This window comes from Pseudonaja textilis, chromosome 3 (genome assembly GCF_049901715.1).
Source record: "Pseudonaja textilis isolate UNSWEBS1 chromosome 3, rPseTex1.2, whole genome shotgun sequence".
Taxonomy (NCBI): domain Eukaryota; kingdom Metazoa; phylum Chordata; class Lepidosauria; order Squamata; family Elapidae; genus Pseudonaja; species Pseudonaja textilis.
The window spans coordinates 149,140,574-149,162,652 of NC_141992.1; the positions used below are offsets into that span (position 1 = coordinate 149,140,574).

General features: G+C 34.8%; 1 protein-coding gene across 7 annotated transcripts in view; it reads right to left on the minus strand.

Moving 5' to 3' along the window:
• Positions 1–484: 484 nt before the first annotated feature.
• LDLRAD4 (low density lipoprotein receptor class A domain containing 4) overlaps positions 485–22,079 on the minus strand; it is a 271,230-nt gene continuing 249,635 nt past the window's right edge. For all 7 annotated transcript variants that reach the window (XM_087931035.1, XM_087931032.1, XM_087931034.1 and 4 more), the window contains 2 exons: positions 15,952–16,005; positions 485–15,494 (listed from right to left, as the gene is read on the minus strand). In XM_087931035.1, the coding sequence (XP_087787161.1) occupies positions 14,952–15,494; positions 15,952–16,005 (597 nt within the window). In that variant the 3' untranslated portion in view covers positions 485–14,951. The remainder of the gene's footprint in view (positions 15,495–15,951; positions 16,006–22,079) is intronic.

Here is a 22,079-nt window from a genome sequence, read left to right on the forward strand (position 1 = left end):
TATAATAATCTCACTATAATCTTATTTGATAGATATGGCCAAGGGTCATCATAACTCATACTAAATATTATGTGCACTATTCCATACAATGTATAATCCTAACTCATATCTATCTTTTATCCAGACAGTAGTGTGGTACAGTGTTTAAGAGGCTGGATTAGGATTGGGAAACTCTGATTCTAGCCCACTATCAACCATGCAAATTCAGGAAGTCTCTGAGCCTGACTCCAACCTACCAGATAGAGACCTTGTATGCAGAAATTAGGGGACAAAAAAACCATGTACACCATCTTATTCCTGGAAAATAGAAGGGATACTTATCTAAAATTACAAATAAGCAATTACTTTTCCTCACTCTTATTCTTAATGCAATGGCATTTCTCAACTAAGAAATAAGAATGCTTATCAGTAACACTCTTAGGTAGTTTCTGGTTTAGAATATAATCTGAGCAAAAAAGGAGGGGGGAAAAAAACAAGAGACCAATTAATGCTGCATTTTTTAATAGTTTTGTTCTGCAGTTTGACCACAGCTTCTTAAGAACAAGCATAAAATTTGTATTTAAAACTAACAATAGCACTTAGAGCAACATTTTCCCTTAAAAGTATTGCAAGAACAGACCTTAGGTCTAAAAATTAAAACATCACCATTTACTCAATTAGGAGGAGGCAGGTACACAACTGTTAAAAAGATTTTTTTCTGCATATAACCACAAGCTACATTAAAATTAAAAAGCGATCTGATTAGTATAAAAGGAGCTTTCCCAATCTTGTGCCTTGAAGGTATGTTCAACTATGGTTCCTGTTATCCATGCTGATTGGGAAAGCCGGGAGCTCTAGGGAAAAAAAAGACAGGAAGTTTCCAGGCTGGGTTAAGTTGGGTTAAAAGGAAAATCTCTTAAAGCAAAGCAAGAATCATGTAACTTCACATAAACAGCTGTTGGAAAGTTGCAATAAAAGCCACAACACATTTTCCCTTTTGAAAACATTTAAAAAGCAAACTTTAAATGAAAGGCTAAATATCAAGAATAGTGCTGTATTTTATTGTCATTAAAAAAATTTCTACCCTTGAAACAAACTGAATACATACCAAACAACCAGGGTAGATTTTAAAAAATGAGAAATATGACCCATTAGGAAAAAGCAGTAGCCTTATTAGGCTATACATATTAGATGTGGAAATTAGCATTACTATGTAACTAAACAGTGTGCTGAAAACAGGCACGAAGCAGAAAGATGCTTGTGAACCTGCCTTTCCTTAGAAGCCTCTCCAGGCCATCTAAAATGCCCTTAAGAGACTTCATGGAGAAGCAACACCAGCCTTGCAGGAGAGGAATTAAATGGAAATTGACCACCACTTTTCTTCAGAAATGTTCCTCCAAAAAGGTCTTTTTGTTCTGTGACTGGAAATCAATAGCTAATAGACGGGTATCTGTAACTTCTATTACATTTTCTGTATCAAACTCAACTAACCTAAAGATCATTTGCTGGTAATGTGCAAATTGCTTCTGTACTAGAGATAATGCAATGGTTAACTCTGCTGAAATATTTTTTTGCTTGTTGGGTAATAGGCCCTGGGTGCCATTTCGCCAAAACACACATCTTTTCCATTTGCCCTAAAATATGAATGACTTCTAACAATACATACTGTCATAACTTCCACCACTGCAACTTCACAGGCTGGCAATTCTTATTTGGTCCTCAGGCTACACACAGCAAACATTATTGCAATTCGCAACTTGCACCTGGCATAACATTCACACAGATGCAAGCTTTCTGTCCTGTGCAAAGCATTTCCATAATGCAGGGTAAACACAAAACTGTGCAATACATCAGACCAATAAAACTTAGAATTTCATGTCCCTGTTTAATTAATGCCAGTTAGACATATTTTATTTTTTTGTGAACCTAATTGCATCACATGCGCAAAAAAGGGGAATAGAATAGTCCATTTGTAGTTGAAAACTTCTCACTACAGGGAGGCCTGTATATAAGTTAGTAACCTAGTACAGGACATAAGTATTGTCTGTATCTATGAGGATATTAGCAAAACTCTAGTGAAGGTAAGGAAAGGCAATATAACTTTCCCAGCCTGATCTCTTCCAGATGTATTCTACTGAAATACCCATAATTCTAATCAATTATCTAGTAAGAATAAAAATATATTTCTAAACTTCTCTGACTATGATAATAGCCCTGTGAAGACAATCTACTATTTCATCTTCAGATCAGTCCTTCACACAAATAATTAAGTGATGACTTCAGTTCATGACAGTCCAACATTATTATTCTTAACACATGTACTTGAAACTTGGATCTGCTTGAGCTAGAAGATGGCCAAAGTACTAATAGGTATTTTGGAGGGGGAGGGGAATTGTAGTGTACCGATTATGACAACAATAGAGTGTGTGTGGCATGAGCTATTAATTTGTGGTCCCAGATTGTAGCAGCTAGGGATTTAATTTTAAAATATGAGCAGAGTAGTACAGTTCTACTGAGTTAAATCAGATTCAAAAAAAGAAACCGAGTAGATCAATAGACTCTGTTTCAAGGAAGAGGCCTCCCATTGCTGGATCATAGAATACTGAATGAGCTTCTTAAGGGGTAAAAAGATATTCAGTTGTTTTCAGCGTTAAAACTCGCTTTATTTTTCTGAAATATCTGCTTTGACCATCAAGATAAGACCTCAAAGCAGACCTTGGCCTAGACAGATGGTAAACTTGCCCTGCCAACGCAATCATGCTGAGATCAGTATCTGCCAGATAGAAGAGTATTTTTCTGGCGTAATCCAGAAATTAGAACTCATCTCATTCTCCAAACAAAAATTGAAGCATCCAAAATGTACTACTTAGATTTAATAGGATAATGTTTGTAATATTTAAGTCATCAACCAGAAAATGAGAGAACCTTAAGAAGGAAAGACAAAGAAATTGTAATCCATGTTCTTCAGAACTCATTCTAATTTAAAGTATTTCGAATATCAACATGTAACATTCAGACACATCTTTTTTTAAGAAGAAAAATCACTCACAGATATAGGAAAAGACACACAAATATAACAGTGTTGTGCATCAAATTAAAAACGCAGCCAGTACATGGAGTGGGCAATCTATAAAATGGAGATCTGTAAATATATTGTTTCGGGGCTGCTATGAATGTTGAATGCGGTTTCAGATCAAATCAGAGTGCACTTTTGCACGCACTGCGAACATACAATATATATGTAGAAAGATGTACACTAAATACAAACATGTTCCCCTTAAAAACACCACTTTGAAAATCTTAAAAAGTAGAAATGGCATCTTTTAAAAAAATTCATTTTGTAAAATTATACACCTTATATTTTTCAGGGATGATTTAAAGCCAGGTTCATAATTTAGTTTTTAAAAATATTCGTATTTAAAAATCAATGGCTCATGAGATCTGGTCCATACTGAGATTGATAGGGAATAATAAATAATGGGTTGAATACTGGTCCAATTTTATTAAGAACAGGAAAAAATTAAACTAGCAGCTACCCAGTTAAGATTGACTTTTTAAAAAAGTGTCAAATATAAACAAACTCACAAAAGTCTCCTTTATAAAGATTCATGTATCAATTACTGTCTATAGATTAGCTGAAAATGGTTTGTTCCAGGCTTTCTTTTTCCCTTATATCATTTGGATAGTTCATAATAAAATAAAAATATTTGGATTTCTCACTTTCTGAACGCATTCCATTGCAAATTCTCTTACAAAACATAAAGTTCTGTAAGCAGTTATCAAGTTTTATGTCCTTTTGTACTCAAAAGTTATCTTTTCTACAGCAGAATATTTTACAATATTAAAAATGGATTTTACTTTGTTCTACCCATTGGATAGGATATGTGCATAATATACTCATGAGCACCTAAAACATCAAAAGCCGAGGGGATAAGCGAGCACCATTTTAAATGAGGCACAACAAAAAAGGAGCTCACTCGGAAGAGTCATTTGACCCCTTCGATCCCTTCAATGGGTGTTGTTGATTCAAACAGTGGGGGGACAGGGGGTCTCTGTCTGTTGAGCAGGAGGCTCTTAAGTTACTTTAGAAACTATAAACATGCAGAATCCTTCCAACTACATCCTCATATACATACATGCATTAATATGTAGAATATCCCCAGAGGAATGTAAGAGGCCAATCTACCAAAAGAGAGAGGAGGGAGGCAGAAGGAAGAAGCACAGGAATGTCCATAAGGTCCTTAGCACATGCCACATTGTCTCCACACAATCTCACAAACTATTCAAAGCAGCATCAAAATAGCAAAAAAAACCACAACACTTCTCCCATCCAATTACCTGGAGGCAAATCCCCTCCATTTTTACAGGACTCATTTCCAAGTAGGAAAGGTTAAGGCTGAAGCATTTGTAACAGCCACCCCAGTCAGTGAATGCTTTGGTAGTGTTAACAAGATACACTTTCTGCCCTAAGTTCCCAGATGGAGGTTTCCAGCACTGAAGCATATAATATCAATTCCTAAATAAGTATTTCCTAATCAAAAACTTCTGGAGTTCATCACAAAGATGCTTTTCCAAAAGGCAATTGAATTTTGTTTTTTCCGTGAAGACATTTCACTTCTCATCCAAGAAGCTTCTCCAGAACTGAAGAAGCTTCTTGGACGAGCAGTGAAATGTCTTCACAGAAAAAAAAGCAAAATTCAATTGCCTTTTGGAAAAGCATCTTTGGAACAACTATGAGATGAATGACTGAGAATCTCCATAGACCAGAAGTTCATGATTAGTTAGTTTCACCATCCTTCAATATTCCCCTTTAACTTTCCATCTTGGTAGCCTTCTAATGAAGAGAAATATATTTTCCATTTTCCCTACATCCAACACTTTTGGTTGGAAATGATTTTAGCATAAAGAACATTTTATCACAATACAGGATTGCTACAAGACTTCCCAAACAGAAGGCCATTTCCCTTGTGGGTATGCCAGTCTACTGTAAAATAATTAATAATCTAGTAGATGGGCAGAGACATCACTTACAAGATTCACAATGTATTATAATATAAATATCATAGATATAACACAAAGCTCATGTCTCAAATTATGTAGGTAAAAGAACTCTTAAATGAAGGATTGCAAGTTATTTCAGGAATGTAAAATTTTAAGGTAAATTTAGCAAAGCATTTAATTGAAATAAAGACATCAAATTTAAGAAATGTGCTTCTGGATCATAGAAAGAAGTAAAAATGGTAATAAAATCTTTATTAAGAAAACAAAACAAATTGTTCTGAAATAATCACCAGGAGACAAAATACAGACAATATTTACTATTGATTTGATCCTCAGATACTGCACTTTCCATTCCCTTTGTCTTCCATTTCCCTTTCTCTCCGAAGTATATGCCTAAAATATTTTTCTTGCACAATATGTATACATTCATTTCCAGCCTTATAACATTTTTTCAGTTAGACATGCCACGTCCTTTTAAACAGAAACATCTATGAAATTAAACTATTGCTCCCCTTCAAGCAATCCTGACAGCAATCTTTCATTGAAATGCTTTTGCTGATAAGCAGTTAAGATAAATATGCAAAATACTTCTTTGTAGATTCTTCCTCATATGTCTTTTCTCTCCCAAAGAAATGTAAGTCAAAGTAGCATCATTAATAACAAAACAGCAAGTTATCCTGACCTGATGCAGAAACTGGTCTGCTGTATTTCATTAAAACTGTTAAGCATAATTGAAAAGGGACAAAAGATAAAATAATTTCAAATATGAATTTGTGAAATCATTGCCCTCTCCAAAGGTATAGATCAGGGGTATCAAACTGGTGGCCCACAGGCCAGATGTGATGCAGGCCACGCCCACCCCAACTCCATGAATGGGAAAACATCACAAAATGTCATGTGACGCAGCAAGTTTGACACCTGTGGTATATAGATCTTCCATTCTTTTTAATGGAAATTCTTTTTAATAGCTCCCAGGTAGTTTTGTTAAGTTGACTTTATTGTTTTGGCTTTAGCTTTAAAGTGAAATAAAACTATTTTTTTTTAAAAAAATAAAAGTGCTTCTTCTGCTGCAACTTTCAAACAATATGCTGTTAAAAATGGTCTTTATCTACATTTGAATGTCTTTAAGGTGGATTAAATTGTGTAATTTTTTTGTAACACCCTTCATCTATTTTTCCATTTATTTATTTCATTTACATTTATAAATTTATAATTATTTGTTCAACTCATTTTTTGCCTTAGTGGCAATTAAGATCATTTTTGAATTTTTTTTTTAAATTGGTGGCCACTTTCTTTTCTTCCTTTCTAAATGGAAAGATGAAAGTTTCAATGTAGGATTTCTGAAATACATCATGGTTGAGGAAAGCAGCATTCTCCAGTGCATGGTTTCCATTTGTTGTCACTGTTCATTGAGTACTGCAGGAAGGCAATGTCAGAAGCAGTAAACCACTAACATGTAAAATTAGTATATTTAAAGAGCACTGAACCCAAGTATCAATTATTCCCTAAAGAACAGCATATTTCAGAGCTGAGTGGAAGTAAAGCCAGAGAGGCTGTTCAGAGGCGAACCTGATGTTTCTTTGGATGTTAGATACTAAGGGAGTGGATCAGGAAACCTGGTATCTTTAGAATATTTTCATAGGTCATGTCTCCAGAATAATGGCAGAATACAGTGTGCAATTTGTATAGTATTTGGTAAGACTGAAATTCACTTGGAGTTAGAATGGAGAATTTTCCCTTTTAAAACAAAGGAATACTTTATTTGTGGATTAACTATTTGTTTTGACAAATTCACAAATGGAAAGGAGCAAAATGAACTTAACTACTGTTTTATGGTTTACCATGCAAAATATTCAGTTGTGTGACATTAAGAACCGCAGTGTGCATTGTGACATCACACATTCAAGTCAAATTAATTGTGGCCAAGCAATGATTTAATGAATGAACCTTGTTCTCTTCTCTGGAAGATATAGAGGAACAATATTTCAGCAGAAATATTCAAAAACATTTCAGAAGAAGGTCCCCGTACAGAGCACAAGTCATGGCTTATCCTACCTAGCCAAATGTCATCGACTTCCCTCAAATCTATCCAGACGAGGAAGCATATTTATATTGATCCTGTTCAAAGCATAAAGCATTGCACAAAGACCATACTCCCTTTTAAGTAATAGAGAATGAACTCTTTTAAAAATGACAGACATGTAATTAGGAAGTTTTTTTAACAATAATCTAATTTATCAGTTAAAAGACACTAATTTTACCAAATTATTTTCACATCTATAAACTAAATTAGGAGATAAAGATTACATGCGTACATAGGTTGAATTATATAAAAGAAAAAAATCCCAATGAAAAGACTTGAATCAAAATAATTCAACCTACTCTAATGTATGAAGAGTCCCTGGACAGTGAAAAAAATCTGACACTAACCACAGAAAAGAAGTTAAATAAAAAGAAGAGTATATGGCAAAGATGAAATAATGGGAATTTGACTTCAGGTGAAATAATTCACGCATACTCAAAAATGTTTCTGCAGCGAAAACCTAAATTCCCTCAAGTTGTCAAGAATAAATAGGCATTCTTAACCAGATTTACTATTAATTAAATCCATGACTCATCTCTTGGAGAACATTATAAACTTATGTTTGAATTAACCAAGCATGAAAAGTAGCTGCATCAACAAAATACTAGAAATCTACTGATTTTACTGCAAAATCTTGTCGAACAAGTGCATTTGGCTACCCCCACAAAGGGAGGGGTGCATTTCATTTTGAACACAAGTATTATTGAATAAAAGTTTCATATATTTCAAAGGAATATTGCAGAGCAATTTCTATGCACCTCATCTCTCCTTCTCCATCCCTATTATTTTGAACAGAAATGCAATTGCTTTTAATACTGCATCAGCATTGCAAGTCTAAATTCCATTTATCCGTAGAAAGAGAAGAAATGATGGTGTAGTGATTGATTTTTTTCAAGTTAGCACAATGACTTTCCAGGACTTAACTATGGATATATTTCCTACAAAATGTCGCGAAAATGGGTAGTTTCTATATCAAAAATGTCTGAATAGAAAAATGGAGCTGTCCAGATTGGACTTAATAAATGGTTGAAACTGTATTATGAGAACAGAGCTGAAAGAAATAAGAATGGAGAGTGGAATTAACAAAGAGATAAGAGACACAATTCCAGTTATAATTAGGATCCAAAGAAGGGACTGATTCATTTTATTTAGCAAAGCCAGAAATGCAACTTCTTTACTATCACTAAGAAAAAACAAAAGGCCAAATTAATTATATCTGAGATTTCATATGGGAACGTAATTGATCCTACATATGTTGTTTGTTCAGTTTTTCCTGAGGTGTAGGAGAAAGAGAGGAAATGCTAAAACAACACAACATTCAAAACAAGGATCTGCTATTGCTAGGAACAGGGAATGCGATTAAAGTTTTGCAGCTTGAGAGGTTAGAAAATCCATACTTCCCTGTGACTCCTGCCATTTCCAAAATATATGCTAAGCTAATAAAGAATATTTGTATGCTAAACTGCCAACACCCCTCTCCTCGCTTGCCAATAATTTTATTTATTAAATTTATATGCCACTCATCTTGCAGTTCGAGGCAATTCTGGGTAGCTATTAATGTTCCTTCATACATTCAAGCTGAAGGGGCTACAGACATTGATCTAATGCAGGGGTCTCCAACCTTGGCAACTTTAAGACTTGTGGACTACAGCTCCCAGAACTGTGAGAGTTGAAGTCCACAAATCTTAAAGATGCCAAGGTTGGAGACGCCTGATCTAAAGGGCCAATGTTATATGGAAAGTTAAAGAGAATTGGAGAATTCACGCAGCATATATACTCCAATGCTCAAAACATTAGGGATTTCCCCAACCCTCATTCGTCTCTCCCCCCCGCAACACCCAAGATGAAGGCTTGGTGGTTTCTAGACATCTCAGGTGGTAGAAACAACATTCTGCATTAAAAGGTACAGAAGGCTTATAAAATGAGATGGCATTGTACTATCATAAAAGTGATCCTTCTAAAAAAGTAGTAATAATAAAAAATTAAAAAGTTGTTGAATATAATATATAATTCATTATTTTTGTAATGAAAAATGCCCCCCCCAAATAATGAAGTTTCAAGGGAGTTTACTTATAAAATGTTTACATTATTTGTTCACTAAATTTAAGTATGAACAGAGTAACATTATCTTCAAGCTCTTCATATAAAGAGTAGCATGAGTATTTAAATAAACAGTATTCATTAATTTACAAAATAGAAAACAGAGCAAACTCTGCAATTTTATGCTGAATAGGCAGGATTTAGAGGCTCGGCAGTAAAATCATAAAATCACCACAGCATAATTTTGAAAAAAAGCCAAAAATATAACTGATACAGAATCATCTCACAATTATGTATGAGCTGCAATTGCAACATATGTAGAGGGATATAAAGAGGTGGGGTATATACCATTCCCACTTCAGAAACAGTACATTAGTCACCAAGTCATTCATTTACAATTTCTCACTTTTGTCTATTTAATACAGAATTAACACAATTCCTTAGTAGCTTCCAGATTTATGCCTTTCTTTCCCCACCCCAAGTAATACTGCAAAATATCTATCTATATACTGTGTTTATTTAGACTACGTCAACTAAATAAAAATTACCCAGTTTTAAATAAACATGCAAAGTTTTGCCCTTGTATTCTAGCCACAAACATATTCCAGAATTAAAACCTATCTGTTCCTAATACAGAAATTTCAGACTTTCACATTGCAAAAGTTAGGGATAATGGTCCTGAAAAATCTATGCCTGTGGAATTATGATAGTCTCTTCTTTCCAAAATAAAGTTCTCAGGGCATAGTTTTTATCTTTTGTCTTTATTATTATTTATTGTTATATATTTAGGACCCAAGATACTGACTTTTCAATACAATCAAGGTTTCAATGTAGAAAATTGCAATATAGTTTTGGTTTAGAAAACTAATATGGAACAATATGTTAACACTGTTGTGTTCTGTTGCATACAAATACATCTCATCTCCTTCTCTTGGAAATGGTTATAAATGATTGCAATCTCTCTGCTTCCATGAGGTCAAATTAGCCCCTTAAGTACTTATGCATTTAGATATGCAACAGAGAAATTTCTGTCTCTTCAAGTCTCAGCAACAGGCTGATTTCATTTCTATTTCAGCAGTAACTCATCTTAGTGACAGTGTAGTTTTTGATATTAAAGAGTTTAAATGGTTTGATCAAACGTGTTAGTTTATAAGTACAAACTGTCCACTTAATTGTCCTTTACTATTACTATCTCAGAGATTTAGATGCAAATTGTCTGTGATTGAGATTCATATTTGTTTTTCTTGAATTTAATACCCATTTCCCCACCAATGTTTAGAAGGATGCTTACATGCCTTTGGAAAGACTTGATCAGTGAAAACTAACCAAATTTACTTCACAAATACCTTAAACCTCACATATAAAATCATTTCTCTTCTTCCTTCCCCAGCCTTATGATCCCAAGAAGTCCTGTGCAAATTATCTGAAGTTATGGAACATAAAGCATGCAGAGAAAGAATCCAGTATATACATATACCTATGCTGCATAAGGATACTAAATAAATACATTGTAAGAAGCTGAAAGTATAATGTAAATTGCTGTGTTTCATACACAACAAACATAGGGGATAATTTTTGGAAATGCACATGTAGGATGACAAATTGAGTTAATGAGACTTAATTTAGAACATTTAGGTTGTAAGCCTGAACGTGGTTACAATATATCAAAATAAACCACAGGACTCATTGCTGCATAGACATACACAGATTGCTGCAAGTAAACTGAAAGAGGAAAAAAAATAAAAGGACAGGAGATGGGCTTTAATTGTGTGGTTTAAATGTAGATTAAAGCCATTTATTTCTGTATAATTTTTTTGGCAAGTGGAGAACTTTTGAGGTTACAGCTAGACGTCTGAGATCCTAACCAAATATTCATAATACATGATAAGGAATACATTCTTAAGGAAAGAAAGGTTTCAGAACAGATGAAATAATAATCTTTGTTAATTAAGAAAGTGTTCATGTTAATTCTGTTACTAATCCTTAAGTGTGCACATTCTTTGAATATAGAGAACTTATAGTCATTGAACTTTGATTTAAAAAAAAGATAAGAATAACTAACTGAATTCTAACCTAAAAATAAATAGCAATTATTCCTGGATTAAGTAAGACCATCTATCTTAATTAAAAGATGATCTAATTAAAAAAAGTATTTTTGTGTATAAGTTTGTGCCTTACACACATATACAACCTTTGATATTTAGATAGTTGAGACCTGCACACAACTGTAATTAAGTATCAAAAATTGTTTTCATGGACTGCATTTTTCAAAAGTTGAGATTAATTATGCCTTGCATATACAGATATCAAAATTACTAATATATACAATTCTGAATAAACTGCTGGTTTGTCTATAAATGTTGCTCCTTTTTGAAAAAAATGCAAAATATGAAAGAAATTAACTTTATTACAATAATTTTGTTATGCATTGCTAGCTCCTGGACAAGGCCAACCCATTATTAGACAGACAGACAGACAACCAACTTGGAAAGGGTCATAAAACAGACAGTATTACTCTAGTTTGACTGCCAGGTTGCAGAAAAGTATGACATTTCCTACTGCAATAACTTTTAGTCAGCTTTTAAAAAGTAAGATAAATATTGATGGAGAGAGGTTGTCATTTGACTTTATGAAGTGTTTTCATAAGACTTTTCACTACAACTGATCCTTCCATAACATTTCATCTGGATCCCCAAAAATTTCAGGTTTAAGCTGACAGCATTTTCACCATTAACAGAGAGACAAAAATTTCGACCTCTAAAACCTCCAAATACTCTACTCTTATGAATCTATCTCATTAAGTCCATGAAATAATCAAAAATATTTGCCGTATGAAATATCATTTAGAGATACAGTTTCTGAAACAACACTCTTAACATATTACAACAATTAACATATTTCTAAGCTTCCCATTAATTCCCATTCTAACTCCTAAACAGCCTGTTTTCATATGAATTTGAGATAAAGCTTTCAAACAACATTTCTGGAAAATATAAATATGACCGTAGTAAGAGAAGGTAATACAGAGGTGCCAGGTTCAAAAAAGAGTCAGAAGTAAAAAGGGAACAAAACAAACATCAAATCAACCTACTGAGACTATTATGGCACTGTTCCAAAATGGCATTATTTAACGCAAGCTCCAGAAATTAAGTTGCACAAGGAAAGGATCAATTCTAAAGTAAGCATCTGTTCCTACACATTGTAGCCAATTTTGTCTCCTAATATAAGAACTATCCAGAGCTTTCAGCAATAACAGGACCAAAATAATAAAACATTTGAAAAAAATATAATAAAAGAAATAAGAGTTTAGTAGTTTTAGGGAGTTTCCTAGTAATCTAAAAATTATGTCAGTTCTTAAATTAAAATTGGGTTTAACATCAAATAAAATTACTTTTTATGAAACATCATTTTGAATAAATAGTACATAAAATTCAATTTCAAGCAGTTTAATCATTATACTCACTTCCCATCTACATATTCAAGAATTTCCAGTTAAGACTGACAACTTCCAAAGTCAAAAAATAGGGTTGACTTAATTATCCATTCATACAATGGAATTTTTTTATAACTATAAACTGTATTAAATGTGAGTTTTGCTCTTTTGCTCTCTTGGTTAAACTCAAGTTATAATTTTAAATAGGCCATATATGACTATGTCATTCTGAGTTTTAATTCAGAGAAATTTCATTTGGAAATCAGGGTTTCAAAAACAGTCACTGAATTTCAGGCTTACATTTTTAAATTGGCAACACCAAATAATATCAAAAAAATTACATCCATTGAAAGAAAATGTGTTCACCAAATATGAGAACTTGAAGATGCCAACTTGTAATGGCTGTTTCACATAAATATCACCAAGTTTTATGGTTATCACATGACAGATATGTGAATTAGCAGAGATCACAATGATCAGAAAAATAGCTTCTAAATTATGGCTACATAATCGGGACATAAATAGATCCTACCCAATTACAAAAACAGGCTTCTACTTTCAGAACAGAATTGTTATTTAAGGATTTTTTTCAAGCTAGTCATCCACCACACATGCTATTTTGGCATAAAAACTCTGCATAGATCAGAAACTAAGTTCAGATTCCAAATTTCAGTCTAACTTACTTCAGGTTATAGAAGTCCTCCGGAATGAGGAAAAAACTGCAAACAGAACAAAAGTATCAGTACAGTACATTATTATAGTGCTGTTGATGTACTTGTTAGACTATTTCAATTAGGAAAAGGTTGCCTATAAAAACCATAGAAAAGGGAAATTTGAAGGAAACTTGTGTGCAATTGTCATTTTGCTCAGAATATCAGAACTCTATAGATTTTCTTTTGTTTTCTTTTAAAGTTCATTTGCTCACCATATTTGAAGTGCCTGTTGTGCTTTAGCTGGGCTTTTGAATAGAAAACCATTTCCTTCAAAACTCTTTCAATTTACTAAAAACACATGATCAAGCATAAAAGTCAATAACCGAGGATTCCAAAACAGATCAAAATTGCTGGAATACTTTAGAGTCCAAGTCTAAAAACTGGAGCAGTCCTAATGTGGCATCCAAGAGGATAAGAAATTTCAATTAAGAAAAGAAAATCTAAAACATTATATGATAGCTTGCACAATAAATTTAAAATCAGTTTGATGCAGAAGAACAATATTAACCAATCGTAAAACTGATTAATACTCTGAAGCAGTTCCTGGTAGCATTCCGCAATCAATTATTCTGGCATTATCAGCTAAGAAATGCAGACTGAGAACAGAACAAAGTGAAACACAAAAACTAATATTAAACATAATTATAATTTAACAGCAGAATCCATGTTGTACTTTTTAAATCATTTATTGTATGATGTAAGTAAGGCTATATGAATGAATATATTATGGACTACACTGAAGATAAAAATTTGCAAAAGCTTTAAGTACTGCTGACACTGAATTGTGTTTAAAAAGAAGGGTGACAAGCAGTTAAGATATAGCTGTAGTTACAAAAAAAATAAATGTGGCATTTAATCTGTTCTAGTGAAACAAATGGCTTATAGTTAAAAACCACCTAAAGAAGGTGCTTCTGTATTTTCACATTTGCTTTCTTCCACCTATAAATTTCTAAGACGATTTGCTGATACCCTATTTGAATGCAAAATTATTGCAAACAGTAACATGTTAAAACCTGTTATTCTCAGTTATGTAGAATGATAAGAAACCTATTTAAATCTGTATACCCCAAAATGGGGATCATCAATAGGCCTGGCAAAGGTGAAAAGATACCTTATAGGTAAACAGTTCCCTTGTAGATATTTAAAACATGAAAGATAGTGCAAATTTAACACACTAGTATCACAACACAAATTAACTCCTCATATTCAGGTTTTTTTTTTTTGTAAAAAAAAACTTGGCACACAACATAAATGTGGAAACAGGAAAAAAAGAAATTATATATTCTGGGAGAAGGGAAGAAAAGCAAACTGGCCAATGTTGCCCCCATTTAGTGAGTAATCTTTCTTACTCTCCTCTTTTAGCCTTTAACTTACTATAAAACAGGCCAATTGAGGCATGTTTCTGTGCCTAAGTTACTTCTTAAAATTAAATAATTCAAATACGTTATTAAAAAAATAATATATTTTTTTAAAAAAACACTACTCATGGCCAAACTGAATGGAAGGTTGCAATTATTTCAAAACAAATTTTCATGCAATTCCCCTTAAAGGAATCGGAAATAAAGAACAGCTTTGTAGGTTTGGTTTTACTAAATTGTGTCACATGAAACTTTTAACAACATTGTGCACAGGGGCATAGAAGCTTCCCTTATGCTCCTGTTTGATTCTCCCGACTCTCTTCAAGTGCACATGGAAAAAGAAACTAGACAAAGTTTCCTGGTTTCCTGTCTTTGCTTTCAATAGGGACTATTGTGCTCTCCGAATTGTTCTGCTGAAGCTGAAGTCTGCTCCCCCTCTGTGATGAAGAAGGCGTGTTGCTTTGCTGGTGATGGAAAAAAGAGGAACCCGGGTAATGCCCCATGACCTCACTGTAAGTTGGGGGTGGTCCTTCCATCCTTCCATTACTGCTGTAATTGGTTGCACTTATTCCCGAATTGCTGCTTGGTGGGCAAGGGCCTGCATTGTATACTGAAACATCTATTAAGTCGCTGTCAAATATAGTTCTGTTTGGTGGTGCCCTCACGGATTCTCTGTTAAGTTCCATCTGTTGTTCTGGATCCCGAAGTTGCAGAGTGCACGGCCCTTGGTATGGTGGTGGCTCTTCACCATCAGAAAGGGAGATTGTAGGAGGCAGATCAATCTCGTGCTGCACGTAGGGATAAGTTGGCTGGAAGCGACTGAAATGTTCTCTCTGCAGGAAAGATGGAGCGGTGAATCTGTCCCTGGAACGTGGGGCATACATAATCTGAAATGTAAAGCAATCAGTCAAACTTAAAAAAGAAATCAGAAATGCATGCTACACACACACATTTTTAAAAAAATCAAATTTAGTGTTGAAACTATTTTAGAGGGGAAAAAAGGTTCCTTAGGAGATCTTACCTACTTTACAAAATTATCTACAATCAGAACAATTCTTGGGAAAGCATATTCCTATGCATATACTTCCATATACTTTCCGTAGTATTTGTCAATACGGTATCACAGGGAAACTGAAGCTCAGGTAAATGTGCAACCACAGCCATCAACTTTCTCTTCCCCCCATAATGCTTTTTAATTCTGAAATCTATATGCTTACAGTCAATAGGAGCAACACAATTGCCGCAATGCCACACGTGACTTTCATACCACATTGCTTCTCTCCTCCGAAAATCAAATAACTGAAATTTCAAAAAGTCGCCCTGGTGCTCCCTTTTGAGGCTTACCTCTGAAGGTCCTTGTCGAGAAGATGAGCTGTCAGAAGGCCACAGACACCCCTCCTAGGACACAAAGAAAAAAAGAAAAGCTTCAGCATTTAAGAGCTACATGCCAGTTATGTGTTTTACAGGTAGTCCTCAACTTAATCATTCACTTTATGACTGTTTGAAGTCAAGACGGATCTCCAAAAAGCTACTTACAACTTGGTTTTGAAGTTCTCCTTCCCATGGCCATATGACCACATTTTGGATGCTCAGCATCTTGCCTGCATTTACACCCATCTGTAGCACCCTGTAGTCATGTGACCACAATTTATGACAGTTTTCCTGGAAACCAGTGCTTATTTCTGGTTTCCAGCAAAAATCGCCCCATAGTGATCAATGGATTTGCTTAATTACCATCAAGTTTACTTAACGACTGCTGCAGAAAAGATCATAAGAACATGTCTGGTGACCTGGTTTATGACCATCATGAATTACGGCTGTAATTGCCAGGGTCAATTACTGTCGTAACTTGAGGATTACCTAAACTTCAACATTAGTGTATAATTTCTACTGAAGTATACACATTTTGGACATATTGTTATGGGGGTGGCATTAAAAACATATTGACATGTCACGTTTGTTACACTATTACATCCATTTTCATAAGAGTATGAACATGTTTCTAGAATTTTCTTACTTTGTGCCATAATAGCTTGGGGATGATTCTGTGGTGAATGTGTTTTGATCTAAGGCCTATGATGCTAAATCTATACACTTTATTTTTATTTCTTATTCAAGTTGATAACATAATTCAGTTGTAACTGACTGCATTCTAATCACCAAACATAGTAACAAAATAGAAAGTCTAACATAATTTGACCAAGAAATAAGATAAAGCATTATTTAATTTATGTGTCTCTCCCGTGGGGAAGAGGGGAACGGAGCAGGATGGGACTCAGATTTCATTTTTCTAACCAGTCCCTGAATACCTCCTAGAATAGCTGGGTCTTAATGGCTGTCCTAAATGCCATAGGACTGATGCTGATCTAATCTCTGTGGGAATGCTGCTTCACAGAAGGAAAAAAAAAAGCTTTTTTTATTACCCTGGATTATAAGACTACTTAAGAATAGGGGTCCCTCCCTTCCAATGTGATTGGACAGGAAATTCTGCTATGCAATATCTTCATTAAACAATCATTAATGAATAAGTATGACAGGATTCAGGACAATTGTTTGCAGCAAGTACAATTCCTCTATGCTATATATGACTTTTTCCATGTAATGTGGAACCTATAGTGTAACGGAGGCTTGGACATATATTAAGTCATAAAGATCATGCCAATAAGATCTTCCAAAGCTTCATTGAATAACCTGAGGACTGCCTGTTCAATGAACTGTGCAGCATGATTAGAGAGACAAGGTAATATTCATTGTTTTCCCCCATGCTGTGTTCAGTTCCACTGACCTACTTTGCATACAATTTTGATATTGTTTAGTTTAGCATCATCTACTTAAATTACACTACCTTTGCAACTTATCCCTCATGTACACATATATGCTCACAAAACTCAGCCTTTTCTTCTAGCAAGGCCATAGATCTTTCTCCACTGCTGAGCTGAAGTACTCCCTATCCAAAGTATATGAATCTACAGTTAGCAGTCCCCACTACCACTTCCTATCCTGCATCTATAACCATTCTCTCGAGTCAGTACTATCATTTGTCTGTCACTGAACTAAGCCTAACAGATTTTTTTTTTTGCATTTTGTTGTTGCCCTTGATTGATGCAGAATAAAGCAAAATATATTAGTTTAAAACTTGGACTGTTAATCTGTCCCACTCATCAGAACAGATGGATGAAATGTCATGGGGATGACCTTAAAAACATATTGGCAGGTGACGCTTGTTACACTATTAAATGTAAATGGAGTTGGAACATGTTTCTGGAATTTTGCTTTTCCAAAAGTTATACAACAAAAAAAAGGCCTAAAGAAAGCAGTAACAAGGTGGGATGGGTGGGGTCAGCAATAACAAGAATTTCATATGCAAAATCCTGATCATCATGCAACGTTTCTGATCCAGTTACTGTGAACACTCAATCTATACAAGAACTCACAGTATGCAGGTCTTGACGTGTTCGGGTCTTCTCCCATGTAAGATTGAGAGTATCTTGGCAACGTTTCGACAAGGGCCCACTCGCCATCTTCAGGCTGGTGCTTTCGGCTTTGTGCTTGTGTGAGCAAAGTGTGATCAGAGCTGCCGTCTCCTTATATATACTGGTGGGGAGGTTGGCTGTGTTGTCATTTCTTGATTGGTTGATGGAGTTGATGTTTGCAGATTGGCTGGCTTCTTCGTAAGAACATGTGTGGCTGACGTATTGGCTGTGTGTCCATCAGCCTCCTGTGTTGTAACGACCTGGGTCATGGGCTGTGTGATGACCTCCTGAGTTCTATTGTTTTGACATCCTGGGTCTTCTGCCGTAATCTCCTGAGTCGTAATGACCTGGGTAATGGGCTGTGTGATGACCTTCTGAGTTCTATTGTTGTGACATCCTGGGTCTTGTGCTGTTATCTCCTGGGTCATTGGCTGTGTTGCAACACTGGCTGTGAGCTTTTGTGGTGTAACCTCCTGAGTTCCGTGATGTGATATCCTGAGCAGGTGGCTGTGATGCAACGTTCTGGGTTTTGGTTTGGCTCTGAGTTTGTGTGTTCATGGCGTGTGTCAGTTTGCTTGATTTGGGGTCAGGGTGTGTAGCAGCTGATGATGCAACTGTGGTCTGGTTTCTGGATGGTGGTTGCTTTTCATCTATGGGGTGGGTTTGGGTTTAAGTCTGGTGAGGGAGATTGGTGGTAGTGTCATGTGTTGTTTTGGGTCTGGTGTTGGTTTTCGTGGCTGGGACTCATTTGTTGATAAGGGCTAGTTTCCAAATGTCTGGTAGATGGGAGACATTGTCTCATTTATTCATGTTATGGGGGTGTTTCTCTATTTCGATGGCTTCCCTGATTATTCTCTTGTTGAAGTGTTCAGTATCGGAGAACAGGTCGTTACAACACAGGAGGCTGATGGACACACAGCCAATACGTCAGCCACACATGTTCTTACGAAAAAGCCAGCCAATCTGCAAACATCAATTCCATCAACCAATCAAGAAATGACAACACAGCCAACCTCCCCACCAGTATATATAGGGAGACGGCAGCTCTGATCACACTTTGCTTACACAAGCACAAAGCCGAAAGCACCAGCCTGAAGATGGTGAGTGGGACCTCATCGAAACGTTGCCAAGATACTCTCAATCTTACATGGGAAAAGACCCGAACATGCCAAGACCTGCATACCTGTACCAATGAAAATCTACGAAAACGAACTCATAGTATTATATACTGATAATCTCATTTAATTTATGTCTCATGTTTCTGTATAACTATCATGCAGCCAGGAAATACTCAAAAGTTTTAAGCTACTTACATGTTTAAAATATTACATGATTTTACTATTTAAAAAAAAGGAATTTTAATCTTTGCATCCACCACCAAGAAAGCACTGAAGAATTGCTTTATTTCACTGAATAACCTAACTCAGCATCTTCACTTAATATTTATTTGGCTGAAGAATTTTTTGAGTTAAGACCCCATTTCCTGAATCCATAAAACTTGCTACAAATTGTGAAACATTCCAAGAGTGATACAATTAACAAAATTACCCTCATGAAAAATGTGTACAGTTTGCTTCCAGATACACATCACTTTGTCAATGTAGTTTCTTCATCTAAGATCTGGATCCAACTTTTAATTATAATCAGTGGGAATAAAATTGTGGTTAAATTATTATATGGTTAAGTTCTTCAATGGTTGTTCAGTTATTGTGCTTATAATACTAGAAATGCTATGAATGTCTAGTCTTTGGATATGATAGGGGAGGCAAATAAATGTAATAAATAAATATAAATAATGTGAAAGTGAATTCAAGTTGATATGGAGAATATTTGTAGCTCAGGGTTGAAATGAGGGGTCCTTGGTGCTCTCTGAACATTTCGTTATCCAAACTAGGTAACATCATCAGTCCACTCTCCACTGAGAGTAGTCTAATCTTGGGAAAAGTCATGCTCTTATTGGTGCTATGCGTACAATCATGCACAATCCAACACACTATTTTCCCTTTGAAGGCAAAGCATTACATAGCCCTGTTACAAATTTAAAGTGCACATTATATGTTTGTTCTAGATAAATGCTGGAAAATATTGTTCCAGTGATGTCTACTTTCCTCCTAACATCAATGTTATTGCCTGTAGAAGTAAATGTGTCTCACTTTCCTTATTAGTTAAGACTGTGCAGAATCCTGTCTCATGTGAAAAACCCAGTGTGCATACACAATACAAGCCCTCCTGAAAACAGCAGGAAGCTGCTGTCATGTCAGTCAAAGCAGCAGGTGGCAAAGATCATTAAGTGTATCATGTGAGTTTCAGTAAAGGCTGAATATGGATAATGTAAAAGAATCTGGGGATTTGGAGCCAATGGATTTTTAAATTTAACTAAATTTAATGTTGCCACACTCTACAAATAAAAAAAACATTAATGCTGCCTGTATCGGATTATGATTGGTAAAATATTACTACTTCTGCCTAAACCACTATATAAAGAAAGTCATTCATGAACAAAAATGATGACGGCCATCAAAATCACCAATATAAGATTTGGAAATTGATTTAAAATGTTCACGTAAACAAACACATTTGCTGACAAGCATTTATTTAATAGAAAAACACAGTGGCAACTGAAACAATTCAAATAAACACAATTTTATGAAGTACAGAAAAAAATAGGTGGGAACAGACTTCCACCAATTAATTGCTCCATATAATTAAGTGTTGGTATATAGAACATGCCAGAATGCAGCTGCTGGGTGCAACTTGTCATTCTATAGCCAAGCAAATAATATGTGATCAAATAAGGAGTTTTCTCCTTCACTATTTTCTTTGGATGGATATTTTCTTCTCTATTTGTCAAGTTTATCCTTACAGGAATAATTCCGCTTCAGAACTAAAATTTTCATTAATAACAATTTCTCAAGAAATAAAGCTGGTTGTATTTCTGGCACCCTCTACGAGTCTACACTACATAGGATTATAAATATTCGTTCAACAATTCATTTGTTAAACGGACATATGATCTGTACATTGGACTACAATAGAAATGAATGCAAATTTCAGATATGAGTATTTATAGGTTAAAGCTTTTAAATTACAAACAAAAATGGGCAGGGCTAATCAATGGCTCATCCTATCATAAAGACTTCCTGCAGCAATGAAGCAAATATCCTTGCTCAGCATTAATATTTGTAAACGCTAGATTCTTTCAGCAGTCTTTAAAAGTGTGTTATGTGTATGTGTGTCTCACAAAAATATATTCACTGTAGTATACAAAGTTTTGTTGCATTCACCAATAAATTGGTTACAGTATTATTTTTAATGTTATCTCTAGGTGGCAGCAAGAGGTCTTAAATACTAATTATTACTGCTGCACACCAAAGTCCTTTGTCCTACATACTGTCTAACTCCCTTGGGGCAGAGAAGAGACCCATTTTATTTCTTTAAAAATATTTCTTTAAAGTGTATGTTCATAATGCATTAAAATGGGCATGGTATTCTAAGCACATAGTTTGAGAAAAAATGTATTTCACAAATTCAGGAAAAAATATAGAATTACACAAACACAAAGAAATTAGAAATGAAAGTGAAATTTGCTGAAAACCTGAAAAAGTTCTGAAAACATTGGGAAAATATTTTCCCAAGATTAGAATTTTATGTTGTCTGTTTTCTTTCTGAGACTATATATGTTTTTCCCCTGGTTTCTAGCCTGATACCTTAACTACAACATCAAATTGGGTCTCATATAATGCTATATAATGGCTAAAGTTGTAACCAAGTTAATACATTATTGCTATTCATTTATTACTGCTTTCCTTTTAATCTATTATATTACCTAACAATCTATTTTTATGGAGTTGGTGGTTGACTCTGATAGGCAGGATCAACAATGTGCCATTCCCAAACTTCCAGACTTGTATAGGGAGGCTTCTGCCAGGCAGACATCCATATAAGCAAACATCCAGCAACAGTTCAAACTAGTAAGTATAGTGTCAGAAGGAAGGATGA